This window comes from Enhydra lutris, unplaced genomic scaffold, assembly GCF_002288905.1.
Source record: "Enhydra lutris kenyoni isolate GAN:26980312 unplaced genomic scaffold, ASM228890v2 scaffoldscaffold93, whole genome shotgun sequence".
NCBI classification, from domain to species: domain Eukaryota; kingdom Metazoa; phylum Chordata; class Mammalia; order Carnivora; family Mustelidae; genus Enhydra; species Enhydra lutris.
In genome coordinates, this window is record NW_019154177.1 from 8,000,425 (window position 1) to 8,023,037 (window position 22,613).

Below are 22,613 nucleotides of genomic sequence, written 5' to 3' on the forward strand. Positions count from 1 at the left end.
GAATATCACAAATGAAAGTGCAGCTTTCTTTTCTGCTCCGGAGGGGGTGCGTCAGTGCAAAAGTAAAGACATCCCACATGTTCCTTTTAAATGTGAAGGGTTTATCCAAGAGCAGCGTGGTACATATTTTTCTTCCCTTGGGCCGTCCACACTGTTACCCTTGACATTATGCCGCCTCTAAAACGTGTTTTGTTTTTGTTTTTGTTTTTGTTTTTAAGAGGAAGCTTGTGACAGGTTTCTTTGTATTTACACCTAATTCCTCCCTACACGTCATTGCAGTAGGTGCCAATGAAAGTAAACTTGAAGCTGGAGTATGTAGGATTAAATGCAGATTTCTAAGAGTTTCTGAGATTGCCTTGATTTTGTGTGTGTGTGCGTGTGTGTGTGTGTGTGTGTGTGTGTGCGCGCGCATGAGAAATTCCACGCGGAGTTTACAACTCTACGTTGTGAAAAAGAAATCTTACAAAAAATTGGCTTGGATTCCTGTTACCCTGCAAGACAGCCGGGTTCCATTTTGTAGGTTACGTTTGCCTTTTTCCTAATGCCACTGTTGTTTTTTTTATTTTTTATTTTTTAAAGATTTTTATTTATTTATTTGACAGAGATCACAAGTAGGCAGAGAGGCAGGCAGAGAGAGAGAAAGAGAGAAGGAAGCAGGCTCCCTGCTGAGCAGAGAGCCCAACGCGGGTCTCCATCCCAGGACCCTGGGATCATGACCTGAGCCAAAGGCAGAGGCTTTAACCCACTGAGGCACCCAGGTGCCCCCACTATTGTTTCTTTAATCCAGTTGTAAGCATACACAAAATTTTAGAGTCTGTGTTTTTTAATTAGTTATAACAAGTGCTTTTCATTTTATGATAGGCGCTTCATAATGCCTATTATTAATACTGTTACACTGTACGGGTTTACCATTACTATCCTTCCCGTCCTGTGTTTGAAAGGTAGATCCTACTTCATTTTGTCTTATAAATGATGCCTTCACATCTTCTTAGCATTTCGCTTTTTGTCACCCAATGAGTGATTTGCAGGAACCGGTTGGAAGTATAGTATTAGAGCAAATACTACCACAGTACTTTCCAAAGGGATTATAATGCAAGGCTCATCCTTGAGTCGTTGCCTGTGTTAACCAACGTCTTTACTAATTGTTGAACTTTTAGGTCCCTTCTTCTCGCTACTAGAAATAATACCAGGGTAAATGTTTTTTGTGTAAAATTTTGTGTGCATTTCTAATTGGGAGGATGACAGTGGGTTGAAAATTTGCAACCATGGATTAGAGATTCAAAAAAGGATCGCTTTTGAACTCCTCCCTGCTAAACTTAATTTAGCTTTCAGTCTAAATTCCCTTTCAAGGCAGCTCCCTTCCTGTGAAAGGCTGGTTATGTCAAAGGTTTGTCCTCCTCTCCTGCTAGGAATAAGCTAAGCCCCGAGGGGTCTACAGACCTTTGTAGCCGTGGTGAGGGCCTCAGGTCCCTGTGCGATTGGCGCTTTGCTCAACTCTGCTGGAGTGGACTCTCTCCTTTTGGTTTTGGGTGTTGACCTCTGGGGGCTGCTTTGTCAGCTCTACTCTGCCTCATGCGGGCAGGTTCATAGTCATGTTCTCTTAGTGCACCTGCAAGGATTTCTCGGGCCTGCCTGTTCTCCACGGCCTCTTTGCTGTCCTCAGAGCCCAGGAGAGGGGCCGGAGTGACACCTGTGGTCCATGTCGTTCATCACCCTCTGCGCCTCCGGAAAGCCGCGCTGGCCATCCCCCAGGGCTGCATTCTGAGAAGCCCAGCAGCCGGTCTCCTACGGAGACACCCGCATCATTCCCCCAGCCTCCTTCCTACGTGTGTAGAGGCCGCTTTGACGTTCTCAGATTTATCTCTGCTGTAGGTTTATGAAACCCTACTCGGGAGCAGGAAAACCCAGACAGTGACTCGTTGTCATAAGCTTCATTGCCTCTCCCTGCGGAAGAAGGGACCCACGGAAGACGCTGGTGGCTGCCGGAACGCCGGGTGGGAAAGGGAATTGGTACAAGGGCAGCAGGGAGAACACTGAGGAATCCCGTCCGTAGTAGCTCAACAGAACTTACTGTGTATTGGGTTATTCGATGTGTAGTTTGTGTGTTAACGTAGTGGGTATACGATAGCATTAGTAGCAGGTGTCCTTGCCAAGCACTGTTTCAAGTGATCTCACATAATCGTCAGTTCCAACAGCCCTGTGAAGTGGTACCACCGTCGTCACCCCCGTCACCTGAACTAAGAGTCAAAATGCAGCAAGTTCCTGTAGCTCTTTCCCCAGTGGATGGTGGATCCTGGTCTTGTAGCCCAGTACTCGGCTCTCGGTCAACCCTTGAAACCACGGGGTCTGTTGCTGCTTGTGGGAGAGGCGGCCACATACTTCATGTGGTGATGATTTTTAATTTAAATCCAATTAGCCAACATGTAGTACATCATTAGTTTCCGACGCGGTGTTCAGTAATTCATCGGCGGCCTGTAACTGCCAGTGCTCATCTTCATGGGAGGATTATTGAAGGTAGAACTTTTTCTTTTGTAATTCTTGTAATTTGACACTCTTCTTACGGGACTTTGATCGTTTCCTAAAAGGTTTTTCTCATTTGTTTGTTTTTACTCTGCAGGAAGACGCAATCCCTTTATTGTTTTGGTTTATACAAACCAAAGATACGTTTATCTCACTAACTTAGGTGTTTCTCCAATTTGGATAAAGAGACCTTCCTAGTTTCAAGGGCTAGGAGTCACCAGAGTTTAATATCTGTGTCATCTCAAGTCAGTGATTTGGTTTCCAGAGTTGCGTCATTTTTAAAACCTGCTTATTCTGGAAAGGCTCAAACATACACAGAAGTGGAGAGGTGAGTAGGATGAACGTTCATGTGCTCAGCTCTCGGTTTACGGCTCGTTGCCAATCGTGTTTCTTCTGTACCAGGATCCGTGATTTGATAACTTGGGATCTCCCGACATGTTGGGCCAGAAAATTCTTTGTTGTGGAGGGCTGTCCTGTCCCTGTTAGGATGTTTAGCGGTATTCCTAGCTTCTAACCACTAGAGGCCAGGAGCTTTCCCCTGCTACTTCTTCTGGTCATGACAGCCAAAAATGTCACCTGGGGGCAAGGCATCCCTCCTTGAGAGCCACTGCTTTATGCTCTCTCCAGTCTCTCCATCCTTTCAAGATTATTTGGAAGCAGATCTTATGGATCAAATCAAATCCATTGTGACTTACCGCTCTGAAAAACAATGCCGCCCATTTTATGGGCCCTATCTAGAGGAAAGAAACAGATTTCATCCTGTTCCTCCGTGAATTATCATGGCAACCTGCCACTGTTGGCCGTAGAGATGGTCATGGTCATACCAGCTACTAGAGTTGATAGGAAGTTAGCAAATGCAAAGAAATTGGAGTCCTGCTTCAGCCTATACTTTTTTTCTCATTGTGGTAAAATAGACAAAATACAAAATATTCCATTTTCACCATTTTTAAGCACACAGTACCATTCCGTGGCAGTAAGGACATCCCCATTGTCAGGCAACCATCACCAACACCCACCAACACCAGAATTCTGTTAACCTTGCAAAACGGAAACTCTGTATCCATCAGATAATAACCCCATTCCCTCCACTGCTCAGTCTGTCTACCATGAATCACCGTGAATCACCGTTCTACTCTCAGTCTCTATGAATTTAACCACTGTATTCTAGGTACCTCGTTTAAGGGGAATCATACAATGTCTGTCCTTTTGTGACTGACTTATTCGCTTAGCATCAAGTCCTCAAAGTTCAACCGTGTCGTAGCCTATGTCAGAATTTCCCCTATTTTAAGGCGGGATAATACTCCCCCTGTGTCCACAGACCACATTTTGTTGATCTGTTCATCCACTGAGAGACACTTGGGTTGATGCCACCTTTTGGTTATTATGAACAGCGTTGCTGCAAACATGGATGAAGAAATATTCATTCAAGACCCAGTTTTCAGTTCTTTTGGGTAAATATCCAGAAGTGGGATTGCCGGGCCCTATGTCACTGTATTCTTCATTTTCTGAGGAACCGCCATATTGTTTTCCACAGGGGCTGCACCACCCTGCCCTCCTATCAGCAGCGCACAGGGCTCTAGTTTCTCCTCATCCTTGCCAACACTTACTATTTTGCTTTTTTAAATAAGAGCCATTCCCATGGGTGCGAAGCAGTATCTAACTGTGGCTCAGTGTGTGCCTTTTAAGATGTACATCTGGGGGGCACCTGGGTGGTTCAATCATTAAGTGTCTGCCTTCAGCTCAGGTCATGATCCCAGGGTCCTGGGATCAAGCCCCACATTGGGATCCCTGCTCCGTGGGAGGCCTGCTTCTCCCTCCCCCACTCCCCCTACTTGTGTTCCCTCTCTCACTGTCTCTCTCTCTCTGTCAAATAAATAAAATCTTTAAAAAAAAAAAAAAAGATGTATGTCTGGGAGTTGAAAAGCAATTCTGTTAGAAACCTCCTGTAGAACCAAATGGCTCTGCTGTGTTTCCACCTTTGCCTTGGAACTGTTTGCCGGGGAACATTCAGAAAGCCATCCGGGACTCGCTCCCGGGAAGAGGACGGGGGAGTGGATTGTGTTTGTGTGTAGCAGGAAGCTTCCAGTCCCTAACAAAGTCTGGCATTTAGGCATTAACTGCGAACAGTTAAGGGAAGGGATTCAGGTTAGGTTAGAATGAGAGTCTATTAGAGCCAAAAGAGACATTAGAGATCAGGTCTCCTAAATCACAGATTTCCTACTTACCGCCCCCCCCCCCCCAATTTTTTTGAAACCCAGAGCAGGTAAGTCTTCTTTTCTTGACTTGCTGGTAGTGACAATGTCTTGCCCACTGTCTCCTGTATCTGGCATATAGCATCAACCAGTAAATGTTTGCAGAATTAATGAATTACCTAATGTCGCCCAGCTGACACCTGGGAGTCAGAACCAGGGTGTTCAGAGTCTGGTGGCAAAAAGATGGCAGATTGCGACAGTGACCCCGTGAGCGTTTCTTCCTCTTTAGTGATCACTGGGGTGACAAGATCAGATGGCTGTTTGCACCGTGAGCCTTATTCTTCCTTGGGGTTTGCAAGGATCCACCTCTTTTAAGACAAGCCCAGCTGATGAGACTGGCAGGAGACAGAAATCTGGACCAGCTGAGGGACAGCCACCAAGCTTAAATCTGTTCCTTCTCACCTCTGCCCCACGCCTTCATGGTCCAACCTCCCCGTCCTTTATTCTTCTTTTTGGGAAAGCCTAGTTTCTCCTGGGAGCCTTTGGAGGCCTCTCTCTTTATTGTGCTAAAGCAGGTGTTCTCTGTCTTGCCTGCCTATGAGAACCACCTGATGCCTTGGAAATTCTGACGCCATGCCAGTTACGTCAGAAGGGTTGGGACCAATTTGTACCTATTTAAATAGTTTTTTTTCCTGATTGTCAGCCAGAGCCTCCTCCCTCCTTAATCATAAGACTTCTTGTTATTTACTTTGGATCTAAAGGGGGCAGAGTGTAAGAGAATAATAATAATGTAACAAGTTCACATCATGTTAATGTTACTTTACAGTGACTGGAGGTTATTGTGCTCCTTTCTCAGGGTATAAGCTCCTGGAGGCAGGAGCCGGGCCTCCTTTCTCCATGCCAGTGCTTCTCAAAGTGACTGTGCATCACCATCCCTTGGGGGACCATTAAAGCACACATTGCCGAACCCACCTTGGGAACACCTAATTTAGTAGGTCTCAGGTGGGGCATGAGAATTTGCATTTCTGATGGTTTTCCAGGTGATGCCTGTGCTGCTGGTCTGGAACTACACTTGAGAACCACTGCTCTGCCCTTTGAGTCATTCCTCACGCACAGGGGTGCTCAGTAATTACCGGCCAGCCCAGAGGAATGGAATGGATCTCCCCTTGGGTGCTGTCCTCAGTGACTGTGTTCTCTGTGGCTGAGAGAAGGAAAGAGTGTATGATTGGTCGCCTACAGATGATTGTAACTTTGACTTTCTACTTGCCAATTCCTTTACATTTTGAACCTTGCTAGATGCAAGGAAGGCATTTGGGAGAGAGAGGATTACAGTTCAATTTTTCAGAGCTCATCTGGACACAGAGTTGGGTGAAAATAAAATTTAGAATGGTGCAAAAATATTTTCCCTTGAAAACCAGACATTTGTTGCAAGTAATTTACAAGACTATCCATGAAAAAGTTAAATTTCAAGATTTTCAGAAGGAAAACTATTGTGCTGTCTTATTAATCAAAGACCCTACTGAAGTTCAAAGAAGGCATGGTTTTTTTCCTCTCCACTGTGTATGAGAGGGAGAGTTGGGATTTAGGCTACATAAGAAGGTATGACCTTGGGGGGGTAGGTTGGGGGATGGCGTAACTGGGTGATGGACATTAAAGAGGGTTCGTGATGTGATGAGCACTGGGTGTTATACGGAACTGATGAATTATGGGGCTCTACGTCTGAAACTAATGTACTATATGTTGGCTAACTGGATTTAGATTTTTAAAAAAAGGTATGATCACATCATGTAGGCTAGGTCACAGTTCACCTCCTCTCTGTCTTTCACGGTAGAAAGTGATGGCGGGCGGTAGCGGAATCAAGTTTTTGGAGAGACCAGTGAACACAAACGGTCTAACAGAGGGGGAAACTCAGCACAGTCAATTTAAAAAAATGAAACAAAAGGGGCACCTGAGCGACTCAGTCGATTAAGCAGCCAATTCTTGATTTTGGCTCAGGTCTTGAACTCAGGGTCGTGAGTTCGGGCCCCAAGTTCGGCTCCATGCTAGGCATGGAACCTACTCAATGATAATAATAATAATATAAATCAATAAAAAATGAAACAAAAAAATTCTCCAAAAGTATTTCTGTGAATCATCAGGGGTCCAAAGTAGTTTTGGTTTTTACTGGGAAAACAGAATAAGCTCAGGTCGAGTGGATGTCACTGCCTGTAGCCCTACCTCAGAGGCGACCCTAATGAATGTCACTAATAGCTACTATTTTCTGTCGTGTGAAAACCTGCTGAGGCTGAATTTGAGGCTCTATTCAGATATTTATATCCTCGAACCCCTTTCCATTAAGTGTCTTCTAAAAGCGAAGCTTTCACTCCGAATGCTCTGGGGGGTTAGAACCACTGTTCCCGGTGTCATTAATGATTCCATCACGTGGTCTGTTTTGGTTTTGGGTTAAATCAGCTGATCTTCCTGATGGGCATCAGGGAATGCTTTTATAGTTTCTTTCAGGTCCAGTGTTTTTGAGAGAGAGATCAATGAGATTTTTTCCCATAATTGGACAGGGTTGGCATTTGGAAGTTGAAGGCGGGGCTGTTCTGTGTGAATTTTTCATGCCATTTAGCTTGGGCAATGCTCTTGTTAATTTGGCGTTAATTAAAATGAGAAAAATTAGAGTCAAAACAGCTGACGATGACTTTGGAGAGAAGCATTTAGTTTCCTAGGTAGTCAGTGAAGGAAGCTTCATGGATTTGATTCATTTTTGATTCTCCCGGAACCGGTGCTTTATCTTAGGATAGCGCTGGGGGTGGGCAAGGGGTGGCGGGGAGAGAGACCCAGCAAGCTGACCCCACCGTCCCTGAGGCCGTTGTACATTAAAAAGCCCTCTGTGTGTGGGTGGACAAGCCACCTAGGCTAGCCTGAAAGGATTGGAGACAAAACTCAGGTTCCTCGCTTCTTCCGCCAGCGGAGGGCATGGGGAATTTTCAGTCTCCCCAACCGTTTCCAAACGAACACTCTGCCAGGACACAGTCCAAGTCCAAGTGCTCAGAGGCATCTTGGTGTGGAACTCTGGAAAGAGTCGAGAGGATTCCCACGCAGGTAAAAGCTAAAGGTCTGAGTCTCTCTCTCTTGACCCCCCCGTGCAGGTGAATTTCGTGGCGTGTCAGCTCTTTGCTCTCTTTGCTGCGTTCTGGTTCCGCGTCTACCTGAGTCCTGGTAAAACCAGTCCCGATGTCCGGCACGCGTTTGCCACCATGTTTGGCATCTACTTTGTCATCTTTTGTTTTGGTTGGTGAGTATGAGCCTCAGAAAGTCTAATTCTTATTATTTGGGTGTTTTGTGGCAATGTTCTTGGCATTTGCCAGGCACCGAGGAGAGAAGTATTTACTCCTATTGTAGGATAATGGGGATGTCCCAGGAATGCCCATGTTCTCTAAGAACCTAGAACCAATAAACTACCCATCAGAAGTCAGTTCTGTGAACTTTTCTACAAGTTATGCTTCGACTCACCTCCCCGTGGGTCATGTAAATAGAATGGGATAAGGTTTCATTTTTCAGCTGAGGAACCCTTCCTACCTGTTGTAGATATTGGTGTTTTTCTTGCATTACTGTTGGAGGTAATTGGTGTCAGTCCTGTGCTTGGAGTAGGACAATAGTTCCAGGGCTGGTTTGAGGAAACATGAGACATTCCTTAACAAAGAGAGCCTGTAGATGACACTCTACTAAGTAAGCCAGTCAGTGACCCTGGGAGTGGCTCTTCTCGGGGGGGTGGGTGGGGGAATGTTTTAGGAACCAACCTTTCTAGAAGTCCAACTTAAGGACATTTGTGAGTTTATTCAGGTTACAAGACTGCTGCTCTTCCTCCTCCAATAAAAATGTGAGAAAGGATGACGAGTATTTTGAAGCAGCAAACAGGTGAAAGTCTTGGTGTCTGGGAAAGGTCAGTTTGGGTCCTGATGCTTTAAAATAAAAAAAAAAATGTTCTAAAGAAAGAAAGAATACTTCTGGACTCCCGATTGTATGTGTGCAAAGGTATAAACATTCCATTTATGGATTGCTGACGTCACCAGCACCGCCACTTCCTCCTGCCATTTCACGATCTAGTACCTTAATTACACAGAGCAAAAATACTCAATTTATTTTCTCTTACGTAAATGCGAGTTAATGGCTCATGGGCTTTTTGGAGGGGTGGGTATGGGCGTCCAGGAGGTCTGTTAATTTGGAATATATTCAGTGCCCCTCCTCCTCTCTGTGATGTCTTATAGGTACTCCATACACCTTTTTGTGCTGGTGTTGATGTGCTACGGAATCATGGTCACCGCAAACGTATCCAGTATTCACAGGTAAGGTTCTGGGAGCGAACCAGACCATGTGAGGGTTTTTTGTGACCTCTGAAATGTGTTCCCAGCATAAAGGGGTACCTTCCCCGTTTTGCCCACCACAATTTGCATATCCTAAGTTCTCTGGGGTATCAGAAGGAGAGGTGGAGGGTCCCTAAATGCTGAGGACACTTTGCAAACATTTCAAAGTAGAAGCCGCTCTGTGGTAGCCTCCAGACTGGAAACAGTCCCAATGCTGCCCACAGTGGGGTAATACTCCACAGTCGAGAAGAGGGAATGATTGATGACAGTCACATGGAGTAAATATGGGGAATGAAGGATGCCACAGAAATCTGTTCTTGAAAATGCAAACTAATTTGTAGTGGCAGAGAGCGGATCGGAGGTTAGCTGGGCTGGTCCGCAGAGATGAGGAAGGATCCAATCAGAGAGGCAGGAAGAGTGTGTGTGGGAGCAACGCATATGTCTGTTGCCCGGAATGTGGCTGTGGTTTTCTAGGCATGTGCCTACGTTGAAACTTTGTGTACTTAAAATATGTACCATAAAATGTTAAAAGGGGAAGAAGTATTCGTACTATGATACTTTGATTTAAAAGCTACAGAGGTAACTTAATTCTGCCTTGAAGGCAACAATGTTTGGATCATTGATTCGGACACCTGTGTATCTGTTTAGCCTTGTCTGTGTTCCCCAGGGCCTGTGTGAAACTTCAGTATTAATTCTGCCTTCAGGGGTGCTGGATCGCAAGCTCTATGAAAACAGAGTTCGCTGTTGTGTCCTCAGAGTCTAGGACAATACTGGGCACAAGTAAGGGCTCAATAAATATTTATGGAAGGAGTGACCGAACACCTTTGGAGAGACATTTGCCCTGCTATGACTTCTTTCTTGATGGCGTTTCTGAAAAAGCAGATGCCTTCTTTGAACTTCAGTAGGGTCTTTGATTAATAAGACAGCACAATAATTTTCCTTCTGAAAATCATTGAAATTTAACTTTTTCATGGATAGTCTTGTAAATTACTTGCAACAAATGTCTGGTTTTCAAGGGAAAATATTTTTGCACCATTCTAAATTTTATTTTCACCCAACTCTGTGTCCAGATGAGCTCTGAAAAATTGAACTGTAATCCTCTCTCTCCCAAATGCCTTCCTTGAAAGGGATTGGGTCCCTCCTTCAGAAGGGAAATAGGAAATCCATATTTCCAAGAACCGGTATTGGGAATGCCTCATATTATAGCAAAATGCTGTTTTTAGTGTTGGGGGCGGCAGTGAAAATGTCTGGCTTTTCCCAAACCTGAGGTTTGATGCAGTGCAACAATTAATAAAAATGTTGTTACATCTCTATAGCACATTTTTAATGACCTTATAAATTGTGGCTTATCATCTCTCACCACACTTGTGTGATGCCGGTGGGTATGAACCATTTTTCAGAGGGTCAAGAAACCTCCACGCACACTCATTCCACGCCGGACCCAGTGTTCATCTCTGGCCAGGAATGGAACAGTCCAGCCTTGGCCAAGCTGAGTGGTTTCCAGACAGGCTATGACTGATGCCCCATCATAATATTGTGGTAGCAGAGGGCTGTGTCATAAGACCAGAAAGGACGCCAGAGCAAGTTCTTCCCCTCTTTCTTCGCTGGTGAGGTCGCCAAGATTGCAGACGTAGGGAGTGGCTCATAGTTCTGGATGAGGGAAGTGGCTTCCTACTGATGCAGAGAAAGAACATTAGACTGGAAATCTGGCACTTTCTAGCAGTGGGAGTTCAAATAGTTCACTCAGCTTCTTTGTACATCAGATTTCCCACCTCTTAAAAGTGGGGTTTAAGTTTCCTTTGGGATCAGGATTTCATGACTCTTTGTGAATTGCGTTCTTCCCCTGGCTGAACCGGTCACAAGAGTTCTGTCCTTTGGCTGGGAAACAGAGGGGAAGGTCAGTCTCTGCTGCCAAGGGGAGTTAACCCAGGTCTGGACACATGGTTGTCTTTGTCTAGAGAATTCTTGGCGCACCGGCTCTGTTTCCTTCCCAAGCCGCTATATTGGACAGAAATCACAGGTGTTCATTTATTCCATCTAAACCAACTGGAACAGAATATAGTTTGTATCTCCTCAGACGGACAGCCTCTTGTCAGAATGTGCGACACAGTGACCAGTTGTTGGGGGGGTACCTGCTCGGTGTCAAGTGCTAAGCCAAGCTCTTTTATTTGTATTTTTATTTTTATTTGGTAAAGATTTCATTTATTTATCTGACAGAGATCACAGGCAGGAGGGTAGGGGTCGGGGGGAAGCAGACTCCCTGCTGAGCAGAGAGCCCCATGCAAGGCTCGATCCCAGGACCCTGGGATCATGACCTGAGCCAAAGGCAGAGGTTTTAACGCACTGAGCCACCCAGGCGCCCCAGCCAAGCTCTTTTAAATAGTTTTCATTGTTTTTTTTTAATATATAAAGTCTTATTTAGTGTATCAGTATCATTATTGCAAAGACATTCTTTCTAGGACAATTCTATGGGATTCAGATCTTTTTCTCCCCAGCCAAGGGGAGGAAATTGAAAGCTCAGAGAAGTAGAGAGGCATACAGATCCATGAGTTTGTACCGACTAAATACATCATGTTTCCACAACCTGGGGCAGCAGGGGAATAGTATCCCCTCTGCCCTAGGCTCTGCCACAGCCCTCCTTCCTAAAAGAACTGCTCTCTGGACTTCTTGAATGAGTTTCGCCATTGCTGGGATTTGAAGTCATGTTGGTCTCTCTCCAGAATACATGCTCTCTCTACCACTCCTGGATTCCTTAGATTTTTTCAGAGCGTTCTTTGTCCTTTCACGTCACCTAGGTATAATGGCAAATTGATGAGTGTTCTGAATGGCATGTGTGTGCGTGTGCATGTGTATGGGTGTGCGTGCGTGTGTTTTGCCAGTTTATCCCATGTGGTCAGGGCCGGTGTCCGTAGGAAGCCATGGAATGATCCAGAGTATGTGGTCCCTGCAGCCTCAGGTGTGGGCCGGGAGCGTCTGGGAACGCTCTCACCCAAGGAGTAAGTACAGTAAGTTAAGCTGAGCAGGAGCCCTGGACGGATGGACCAGAGCAGTGGGCAGCAAACACGGAGACTGGAAGCCAGGAGAACAAAGCGTCTGAGGAAGGGACTGGTGGGCAGAGTCACGCTGGGCTGTATTTTGCAGAGATCCGGCGTGAGGACGGTGGTGTGTGGATTGGAGAATCTGAGCGCAGCCCTCACAGGGCCGTGGTTCCCAGCTCCGGCTGCCCAGTGCAGTCACACCTGCCAGGCGTCCCCGGTACCGGTTCAGCCCCCATGTTGGGAGGGTGCGGTCCAGGTGTCTGTGGTTGCAGAGCTCCCTGGGTGACTCCATCGTGCTGTCCCCATGACAAAAGATGAAGGGCTCCCGGCAGTGCGTGGGAAAGTGAGGGCAGTGCACGGACTGGGCCGCAGACCAAGCCGGGAGGACTTTGGGGTGGCTTGCGTGTGGGGAGTGAGGGGGAGGAAGAGGAGGAAATCGACAGTGCTACCGCGCTGCCTAATCATCAGACCCTCTTTCTGGTTTCAGATACTCCTTTTTCGTAGCCATGGCATACCTGACACTATGCCACGTCAGCCGCATCTATATCTTCCACTATGGAATCCTCACTACGGATTTCTCTGGGTGAGTATCTTCATCGGGGTGGGGTGGGGCGGGGGCGCCTGGACTTTGGCCTTCGACTCGGTCTCTTGGGGTCTGTGAGGCTCAAGCCGTTGGGTTGACCGGTCGGTTGGGAAGACCGCGCTCTGATGCGGTTGGGTTGGAAGGTCTGATGAGCTCTGCCGTGTTGTAAGGCGGGGGTGGCAAAGTGGGGCCTTGGGCTCTACCCGTCCTGCTGCCTGTTTTTGTAGCTACGTTGGAGCACAGCTGGGTATTGACCCACTTACGTGTCGTCTCAGGCTGCTCTTACACTACACTGGTGGTAGGGTTGTGTGGTTGTGACGCGTGACCCACACAGCCCAAAACCTTTACTATCTTGCTCTTTACAGATAGCTTCTCGGCCCCTAGTCTGAGGCTCTTAGCACAGGGTTGGTGTTTATCTCATGCTGATTTTTAATCATAGCGAGATTCTCCCATACGAGTTGAGAAGCAGACCCCCTTGGGCGGCCCCCGGCTGCCCTGGTCCCTCTCCCAGATTCCTCTGACTTCCAGCAACTAGAAGGTAATACCCAGCACAGCAAGGGTCTCCGTAAAAATTTGTCTGTCACCATGACCTTAACCTAGGGGGCCACCCCTCTCCTGATGGTCACCTGGTGAAGACCGTGGGCAGAGCAGTGAAAATTGTGTATGCTGTCGATGTTGGTTTGGGAAGAGCGTTTTATGAATCTTGAGGAATGGACTGTAAGGCAGAGTGAGTCGTCATAACTCGTTATAGTGGCCGTGTTACCTCCCTAGGAGCTCGGGTCTGTTTTCTGCAGGAGTCTGAGGTGAGGGGGAGAGCCCGCCTTCTCCCCTCAGGTTGACTTGCCCTTGAATCCGTGAGTTATTGGAGAACAGGTAATGAAATAAAGAGGTTGCAACTCGTGGCTCATTTCTGTGAATTTCGCCAGTTGTGTAACTCAAGGGTTCCACCAAGAAGAGGCTTTGGAAGGCAGAGGTGTTGCTTTGAGGCACAAGGACTTTCTTGTCCTCAAGTTTCTGTGTCTGTGGTTTGCCCCTTCATGCATTGGTTCTCCCTACCTCACTCAGGCTCTTGGATTTTATGTTTCTCTTTGACTTGTCTCCTTCCTACATGCCCCTCCCCGCAGGCTATACAGCACAGTTCAGTTTTCTGAAACAAATTCGCAAATGTCTTACTTTCTAATGAAGTGGGTGGGAAAATACGGGAGCAAAAATCATTTTTAAAATCATGTTAAAAATCATTTTTATTTATTTATTTATTTATTTTTAAGATTTTATTCATTTATTTGACAGAGAGAGATCACAAGTAGGCAGAGAGGCAGGCAGAGAGAGAGAGGAGGAAGCAGGCTCCCCGCCAAGCAGAGAGCCCGATGCGGGACTCGATCCCAGGACCCTGAGATCATGACCTGGGCTGAAGGCAGAGGCTCAACCCACTTAGCCATCCAGGCGCCCCTAAAAATCATTTTTAAACAGCGATCCTAACTCTCCCTGGTGTTTAATCAACAAACTTCATTTTTTGGTTTCACCCTCAAACTGTACTCCCCCCCACACACACTTAGAGGAGCTCCTGGCCCTAATTTTTATTTTATTTTTATCATTTTTTTATTAATATATATTATTTGCCCCAGGGATACAGGTCTGTGAATCACCAGGTTTACACACTTCACAGCACTCACCATAGCACATACCCTCCCCTATGTCCATGACCCAACCACCCTCTCCCTACCCCCCACCCCCCAGCAACCCTCAGTTTGTTTCGTGAGATTAAGAGCTTTTGAGTCCCCAATATGCTAGGCACAGTGCCAGGTGTGGGGTAGGAGGAAGGGTGTTTTAGGCAGAGGGAACAGCTTTACAAGAGCACTGAACTGTGACAGGGACCCGTGGTCGGCCCAGAAAGCTGCCTCCTTCTCCCTTCTTTGCAATGCAGGCCTCCTGACTTTCTTTTACCCTCTCGGTCCACGTTAGAGGAAAGGAGTCTGGAGGTAGCTTATGGAAGAGAGAGGCTGTCACTCAGCAGGTCCATGATCCAAGGAAAGGCTTTGGTGCCGAATCAAGAGGTTCATTCATGTATCACTCCGCAGCCGCTGACTGAGATCCCCGAACCCGCCAGGCCGGGTTCCAGGACGCAGGGACGAGCAAAGCCTGTGGAATGCGTGTAAAGTGACCTACTGCGAGTCGGTAGGGGATGTTCCCCTGTGCCCGCATCACTGTGTGCTGGGTTGATTCATGTCTTCCTGAACTCAACCTCAGAACCTGTTCTTCTTTGGACAGAGCATGTTTGTAGGTGTAGCTAGTTAAGATGAGGACGCACTAGATGAGGGTGGGCTCTCCCTTTATTATGGCGGGGGCATCCTCCTAAGGAGGCCCTGGGAGACACAGATGCTGGGGACCTATAAGAGGGAAGAAGGCCGTGTGAAGACGTAGGCACAGGGAAGGGTGATGTAGCCACAGGCCGGAGGACTCCAGGGATGGCCAGAAGCCCCCAGAAGCTAGAGGGAGAGCATGGAACAGGTTCTCCCGCAGCCTCCAGAAGGAGCCAGCTCTGCCAATGCCTTGCCTCCAGAAAAGAGTGAGATGATAATGGGACGCCTGGGTGGCTCAGTTGGTTAAGCGGCTGCCTTCAGCTCAGGTCATGATCCCAGAGTCCTGGGATCGAGTCCCACATCGGGATCCTTGCTCGGCAGGGAGCCTGCTTCTCCCTCTGCCTCTGCCTGCCACTCTATCTGCTTGTGCTCACTCTCGCTCTCTCTCTCTCTCTCTCTCTCTGACAAATAAATAAATAAAATCTTTAAAAAAAAAAAGAGTGAGATGATAAGTTTCTGGTTTTAAGCCACCTGATTTGTGGGAATCAGTTATGGCCACTGTAGGAGAGCAGTACAGTGTTTTATGAATGCATGCCTTTTGATGGGCTAACAGCTGTCCCCTGCTCTTGATCCTGCAGGGGGAACGCCTCCAGGGTCCCTAGTTCTCCCCCTTCTTCTCACACCTCCTCTTCCGTCGGTTCTGTCCGTAACACCATAAACTCTTGAATGATCATTAATTCATTTTTAGTATAGCCAGAACTGGCGGAATTCACCAGTAGGAAAAAATAAAGGGCATTCGTGGAAGACAGCAGTGTGCTTATGAAATGTGGTGGATCTGGGGACTTGGACGGCAGGGGACAGTGGAATCCGTCACTGTCAGCCTGACTCCAACAGCGGGGTGCAACACATTTCCTCAAGGGATGCCTGTGCTTGAGCATTTTTAAGATCTCCTTGTATTAAGAAGGTTCTAGCATTACACACAAAGCTATAGAATGCTTGGGGATGTCTGGGGGGTTCAGTCAGCTAAGCATTTAACTCCTGATCTTAGCTCAGGTCATGATTTCAGGGTCCTGAGATGGAACCCTACATTGGGCTCCTGCTCAGCTCATAGTCTGCTGGAGATTCTTTCTCCTTCTCACTCTGCCCTTCCCCCAGCCACATGCTTTCTCTCCCTAAATAAATACAATCTTAAAAAAATAAAAACCACATAGAATGTTTGAACTGGAAAAGACACTGGGAAAAGATACAAAGAAGCTGTGTCTATTACCTGTAGGTTTTAGTTCTTAGTGGCCCGGCTATTTGGTTCTTGGGTGTGTTTTCTTCTTCTTTTTTTTTTAAATTATAGAACATTTTTTTTTTTTTTTAAGATTTTATTTATTTATTTGACAGAGATCACAAGTAGGCAGAGAGGCAGGCAGAGAGAGGGGGGGAAGCAGGCTCCCTGCTAGGCAGAGAGCCTGACGCGGGGCTCCATCCCAGGCCTTGGGGTCATGACCTGAGTCGAAGGCAGAGGCTCTAACCCACTGAGCCACCCAGGCACTCCTATAGAACATTGTTAAGCAACATTATTTTTTCCCTCCCACCAAAAATGCACAAGTGTCTCATGTCATAAATCCACCTTCTTGGAGAGACAAACGGAGAGGTAAATACCAACCTGAAACTTACAAGATGTTTTCAATCTCCAGCGGTCAGTTAGAGGTTCCTGACAAATGTCTGTTTCAAGGATGAGCCTACAAACCACCAGCAGTTCCCCTTCAGAATGGAATTCGTATTCACACTGACATTTATTTCAGTTTAAAAGTCTTATCTTGGGGAGGAATAAAGTAGTGTTCTGCAGCCGAATTCTGGTGTCTTAGAGCAGCCTGACAAGAGAGCTGTTCTCTCTGGAGCACGCATCCAAGTCTCGGTGCTTTGCATCCTTTATCATGTCTTTAGAATAAGAGCCCAGACAGGAATTGAATGGGATGAGATGAGATCGGCGTTTGTGTCAAACAACATATATATGTCTTTAATTTGGGGGAACCCATAAACGGGTGCTTTAGATTATTCTGGGCCTTGAAATTTTATTTGTCATTGTGAAAGTAATCAAGTTTTCTTGGGCTGGACTGGCATTAATAGTGAGGATAGCACAGAAGATAGTTTTATTATTGCCGCTAATACAATTTCTATCAAGACATGCAGCGGGGGATTTCCTTTGTGGTTTCTCTGTGAGTGTGAGCTGTTAAAAATACCAGAACATTTACTGTTCTCCTGGGGCAAGCTCAACACTGGCTTGTAATAAAGCTGGTACTTGATTCCTTCTAAGTTTGTGATGATCGGGAACAAATTCTTCTTTTTTGCTCACAGAAAAGTACAAATTGAGTTTTCTGAGGAAGCAGCAAGAAGAACCTTTATTTCCTCGTTGCTGGGTGGGCCAGATTCAGGCAGATCATTGTTCTCCTATCATGTTGGCAATTGGGGTTGCCTGTGTGTTTTCAAAAACAGTCTGAAGGGGCGCCCGTGTGGCTCAGTGGGTTAAAGCCTCTGCCTTCGGCTCAGGTCATGATTCCAGGGTCCTGGGATCGAGCCCCACATCAGGCTCTCTGCTCAGCAGGGAGCCTGCTTCCTCCTCTCTCTCTGTCTGCTGCTCTGCCTACTTGTGATCTTTTGTCTGTCAAATAAATAAACAAATAAAATCTTTAAAAAAAAAAAAACAGTCTGAAATGAGTGCTGGTATAAATTGGTACAACCCTTCTGGAAGGCAACTTCGCCATAAAATTTCAAGCCAGAATTCTTTCTTTTAAAAAACCATATTCTAGGGACAGCTGGGTGGCTCAGTCCGTTAAGCACCTGACTCTTGATCTCAACTCAGATGGCGATCTCAGGGTCATGGGATCAATCCCTGCTTGGGGTTCTGTGCTCAGAGGGATTCTGCTTGAGATTCTTTCTGTCCCTCCCCCGACTGGTCCGTGTGCTTGCTCGCTCTCTCTCTCAAATAAATAAATAAAAATCTTTAAAAAGTCATATTGTATCCCTAGGAATTTTCCTAGGGATTGAATTACCTTAAGGAAATCAAATTTATTCATAAGTGTGTTCAGCTGTTGTCAATAGTAGTGAAAAACTGGGAGCATCCTAAATGGTCCAAAAGAGGTGAATGATCAAATGACGGTACGAATGTGTGTCTACTGAAAATGATGTCTTCAAAGAATGTTTAGTGACATTGAAAAATGCTTACAGTAAAATGGAAAATCAAAACTGCAGAGCTAATACATGACTTAAGACTCTCCCCCACCTTTTTTTTTTAATGAATGTGGACATGCGTAGGAGAGGCTGGAAAGGGCTATTCAAAATGCTAAGACAGTGTGGTTCTGTTGGGGGGTTTTATTGGTGATTTTAATAATTGCTTTTTTCATATGATTATAATAAGAAATCTTAAGTATTATCAAAATATATTTGCAAGCGTATTACCAGTGTGTATTACGGTGAACTATGGCCTCTAGGACTGGAACAATAGCTCTCTGTGTTCCCTGTTACCGTATTGGAGCATCATAGAAATATCTCTTGCCTGTACCCCTTGCTGGTGGGAGGTGATCATTTGCCTGTTTGTCCATGGAAATGTGTTTTCTTCTGTTGGTTTATGACATTTTGACCCTTCCCTCTGACCAACCCAGTAGGTGTGAATAATTGGGTTCTGTCATAGGGGCAGAGAAGTGATATTTTCAGGGACATTTCAGGATTTCCTTATTTCATGTTTCTTCTTCAGGCTTCCGCTGGCTTTTTGATAACTAGCACCATCACTGGGAATTTAACTCCAAGGACATGAGTTTGAGTTCTACCAAGTATATTTGATGGGTTGATTTTGTGATTTTGTTGTTATTCTTTGGCTCTTTGAAGTCTTTTGTGGTTATGCACAAATTATAGGATTATTTGTCCTAGTTTCGTGAAAACTGTTGGTATTTTGATGGGGAGTGCATTAGACCTGTACGTTACATTGGATAGTGTAGACATTTTAATAATATGCTTCCAATTCATGAGCATGGAATATTTTTCCATTTGTGTCATTTTCAATTTCTTTCATCAGTGATTTTTGGCTTACAGACTGCACCTCTTTTACCCTGTTGGTTAGGTTTCTTCCTAGGTATTTTATTCTTTTTGGTGCAGTTGCAAATGGGATTATTTTCTTAATTTCTCTTTTTGCTACTTCCTTACAAGTGTATAGAAATGCAATGGATTTCTGGGCATTGCTTTCGGATCCTGCGATCTTACTGAATCCCCTTATCAGATCGAGAGGTTTTCTATATATGGCATCATGTCATTTGCAAATGTGAAAGTTTTGCTTCTTCATTACCAATTTAAATGTCCTTTATTCCTTTTTCTTGTCTGATTTCTGTGGCTAGGACCTTTAGTAATATGTTGGATAAAAAGGAGAGTGTACATCTTTGTCTTGTTCCCGATCTTAGGAGGAGAGCTCTCAGTTTTCACCATGGAGTATGATATTTGCTGTGGGTTTTTTTTTTTAAATATACGGCCTTTATTATGTTAAGGTATATTCCCTCTTAGCCTACTTTGTTGAGAGTTTTTATCATGAATGGATACAATATCCATGTTTTTTCTGCATCTGGAAATGATCCATGGTTTTTATCCTTTCTCTTATTGATGTGAGGTATCACATCGATGGGTTTGTGAATATTCCAATAATCGCATTTGATTGTGTTGAATGATTTTTTTAAATGTATTGTTGGATTTGGTTTGCTAATATTTTGTTGAGGATTTGTGCATCTGTGTTCATCAGATATTGGCTGCAGTTCTCTTTTTTTTGTTGGTAGTTTCTTTTGTTCTGTTTTGTAATGGCTTTACCTGATTTTGCTATCAGGGTAATGCAGGTCTCATAGAATAAATTTGGAAGTTTTCCTTCCTCTTCTTTTTTTTTTTTTTTTTTTTTTTTTTGGTGGAGGTATTATTTAAGAAGACTAAGTATTGAGGCTTTTTTAAGTGTTTAGTAGAATTCACCTGTGAAGTTGTCTGATCCTGGACCCTAAATTCAATTTCATTACTGGTCATTGGTCTGTTCAAATTTTCTATTTCTTCCTGATTCACTTTTGGGAGGTTATATACTTTCAGGATTTTATCCATTTCTTCCAAGTTGTCCATTTTGTTGACATATAATTTTCCTAAAATTCTCTTATAGTCCTTTGTATTTCTGTGGTTTTTGTTTTTCTTTCTCCTCTTTCATTTCTGACTTTTGTTTATTTGAGTTCTCTCTCTTGCTTCCTTTTTTTTTTTTCTAAGGAGTCTGTCTAAAGGTTTGTCAATTGTGTCGATCTTATCTGGGAAATTCATCATCTCTCTTTCTATTCTAAATAATAGCCTTGCTGGACAGAGTATTTTTGGCTGCAGATTTTTTTCCTTTCAGCACTTGAAAATATCATACTTCTCCCATCCGGCCTCCAAAAATTCTGCTGAAATATCGGCTGAGAGCCTTATGAGTTTCCTTCATATGTAATCAATTTCTTTTTTCTTGCTGTTTAAAAATTTTTCTCTTTATCACTACATTTTGCCATTTTCACTTCTTGTGTCTTGGTGTAGACTTCCTTGGGTTGATTTTTTTGGGGGAGGGGATGCTCTCTGTGCCTCCTGCATTTGGATTTCTGTCTCCTTTCCTCGACTAGGGAAGTTTTCACCTATTATTTCTTGAAATAAATTTTGCCCCATTTGTCTTCCTTCTTCTGGGACCCAGTGTAAATGTTATTACATTTTATGGTGTCACTGAGTTCCCTTAATCTTCTCTAATTTTTTATTATTCTTTTTTCTTTCTTTGTTCAGCTTGACTGCTTTCCATTACCCTGTCCTACCAGTTGCTGATCTATTCTTCTGCTTTCTCTAGTCTACCATTTATTCCCTCCTGTATGTTTTTAATTTTAGTTATTGAGTTCTTTATCTCTGATTGGTTCATTCTAATGTTTTCTGTCTCTTTCTTGAACGTCTCACTGAGATACTCCAGTGAGTACATTTATGACCATTACTTTAAATGATCTTTCAGGCATATTACTTATCTCTCTATCATTTAGGTCTTTTCCTCTCTTTTTGTCTTGTTCTTTCATTTGGGACATAGTCTTTTGTCTCCTCATTTTGTCTAAATCTCTGTGTCTCTTTCTCTGTGTTAGGAAAGTCAGCTCTGTCTTCTATTCCTGACAGTAGTGGCCTTACGAAGAAGAGGTCCTGTGGTGCCCTGCAGAGCAGTGTCCCTTGTTCACCAGGACCTGGTGCTTCATGGTGGTTTCCTATGTGTGTTGAGTGTACCCTACCATTGTGGCTGAGCTGCATGTGCCTTCTGTTCAGTTGTCTGCAATGGCTCTCGATGCCTGTTGTGGGCAGGATTTGAGTCCTCTGCTGCTAGTGGGCCAGTTGGGCTGCCTTGGGCTTGAGTTGGCTCAGACTAGCTATTTTCCAGAGCTGTGGTCACATTGAACTGAAGGGTACGCTTCCTGTTTGTTTGACGGGCTCTAGTTGGTGGGTGGGGCCTTCAGTCAGATCAGATGCCTGCCCCAGTCCACTGGTGGGGTCACAGTCTAACTGCTGTGTGTGGTTATTGTTCCCTCTCCCCAAGGCAGGAGTCACTTGCAGTGGTGTTGGTCCCTGTTGCGGCTGCTCGCACAGTGCCAGCTTGTGGTGATTTCTGAATGGACTCCTGCCAAGGGCAGATCGGATGGGGCAGGAGAGTGGGTGTTGTGCGGTATTAGCAAGCTGGTTGGAGAGAGTTTGAGCTGGTTTCTGTGGGTGTCCTATTTAGGCATTGGTGTGGGGGAGAGAAGTGGCACTTTTTGTTTTTGGAGAAGATTCCTAAAGATTCCCTGGCCCTCAAGCACGCATTCTGAGATTTGCAAATAAATCTTCTGTATACTGCAGTATCTTTCAGGTATTTTTCAAACTGCTGCTTCTCTATCTCAGCAGGGCTGTTTGCTATGCTGTCTCTTTAGGGTTCAGGACTCCCTTCCCTATCACCCTCCAGCCATCTGAGAGCTGAGCCCGCTGATTTTCAAGGTTCTAGATGTTAAGCCCTGCTGGTTATAAGAACTGGCAAAGTTAAGCCTCTGTGGTTTTCAAAGCCAAATGGTGATGGGGGTTCATTTTCCCAGTGTGGGTCCCCAGTACGTGGGGTGCCTGGTATGGGGTCTGCTCCTGTCCATGCTTGCAGTGTCCCTCCCTCCTACAACCAGATTGGTTCCCAACCATGTCTCCACCTTTCCTACTCTTTTCCATGTGGCCTTTTCTCTGTGTTTAGTGGAAGAGTCCGTTCTGCCAGTTTTCAGGTCATTCTTTTGAGTCATTTACATGGATGTGGCTATTTTCTAGCTGTATCTATGGGACAAGGTGAGCTTAGGATCCTCCTACTATCCTATCTTCCTCAAAAGTTGATCTGATTATCTTTTTTTTTCCCCCCTTAACCATGGAGACATTTTGTAAGACAAGAGAAATGGCCCCACCTCAACCATGCTGGACTCAAACTTTGATGTCAGACTGATCAGATGGTTCCCATGGATTCAAGTGCAACGCCTACTACTAGTGAGTGTGTACAAATCCATGGACAAGGCATGCTTCCCAGAGGGTGCAAAATCTGAGTATTAAGGCCTCGTTTTTCGGAGGAAGTTCTT

At 45.1% G+C, this 22,613-nt stretch overlaps 1 protein-coding gene across 1 annotated transcript in view; it reads left to right on the top strand.

The window, feature by feature from the left end:
- LOC111138635 (membrane bound O-acyltransferase domain containing 1) overlaps positions 1-22,613 on the top strand; it is a 114,033-nt gene that overhangs the window by 50,875 nt on the left and 40,545 nt on the right. Inside the window, exons 2-4 of the mRNA XM_022490666.1 lie at positions 7,847-7,992; positions 8,966-9,043; positions 12,587-12,682. Coding sequence (XP_022346374.1) covers positions 7,847-7,992; positions 8,966-9,043; positions 12,587-12,682 — 320 coding nt within the window. The remainder of the gene's footprint in view (positions 1-7,846; positions 7,993-8,965; positions 9,044-12,586; positions 12,683-22,613) is intronic.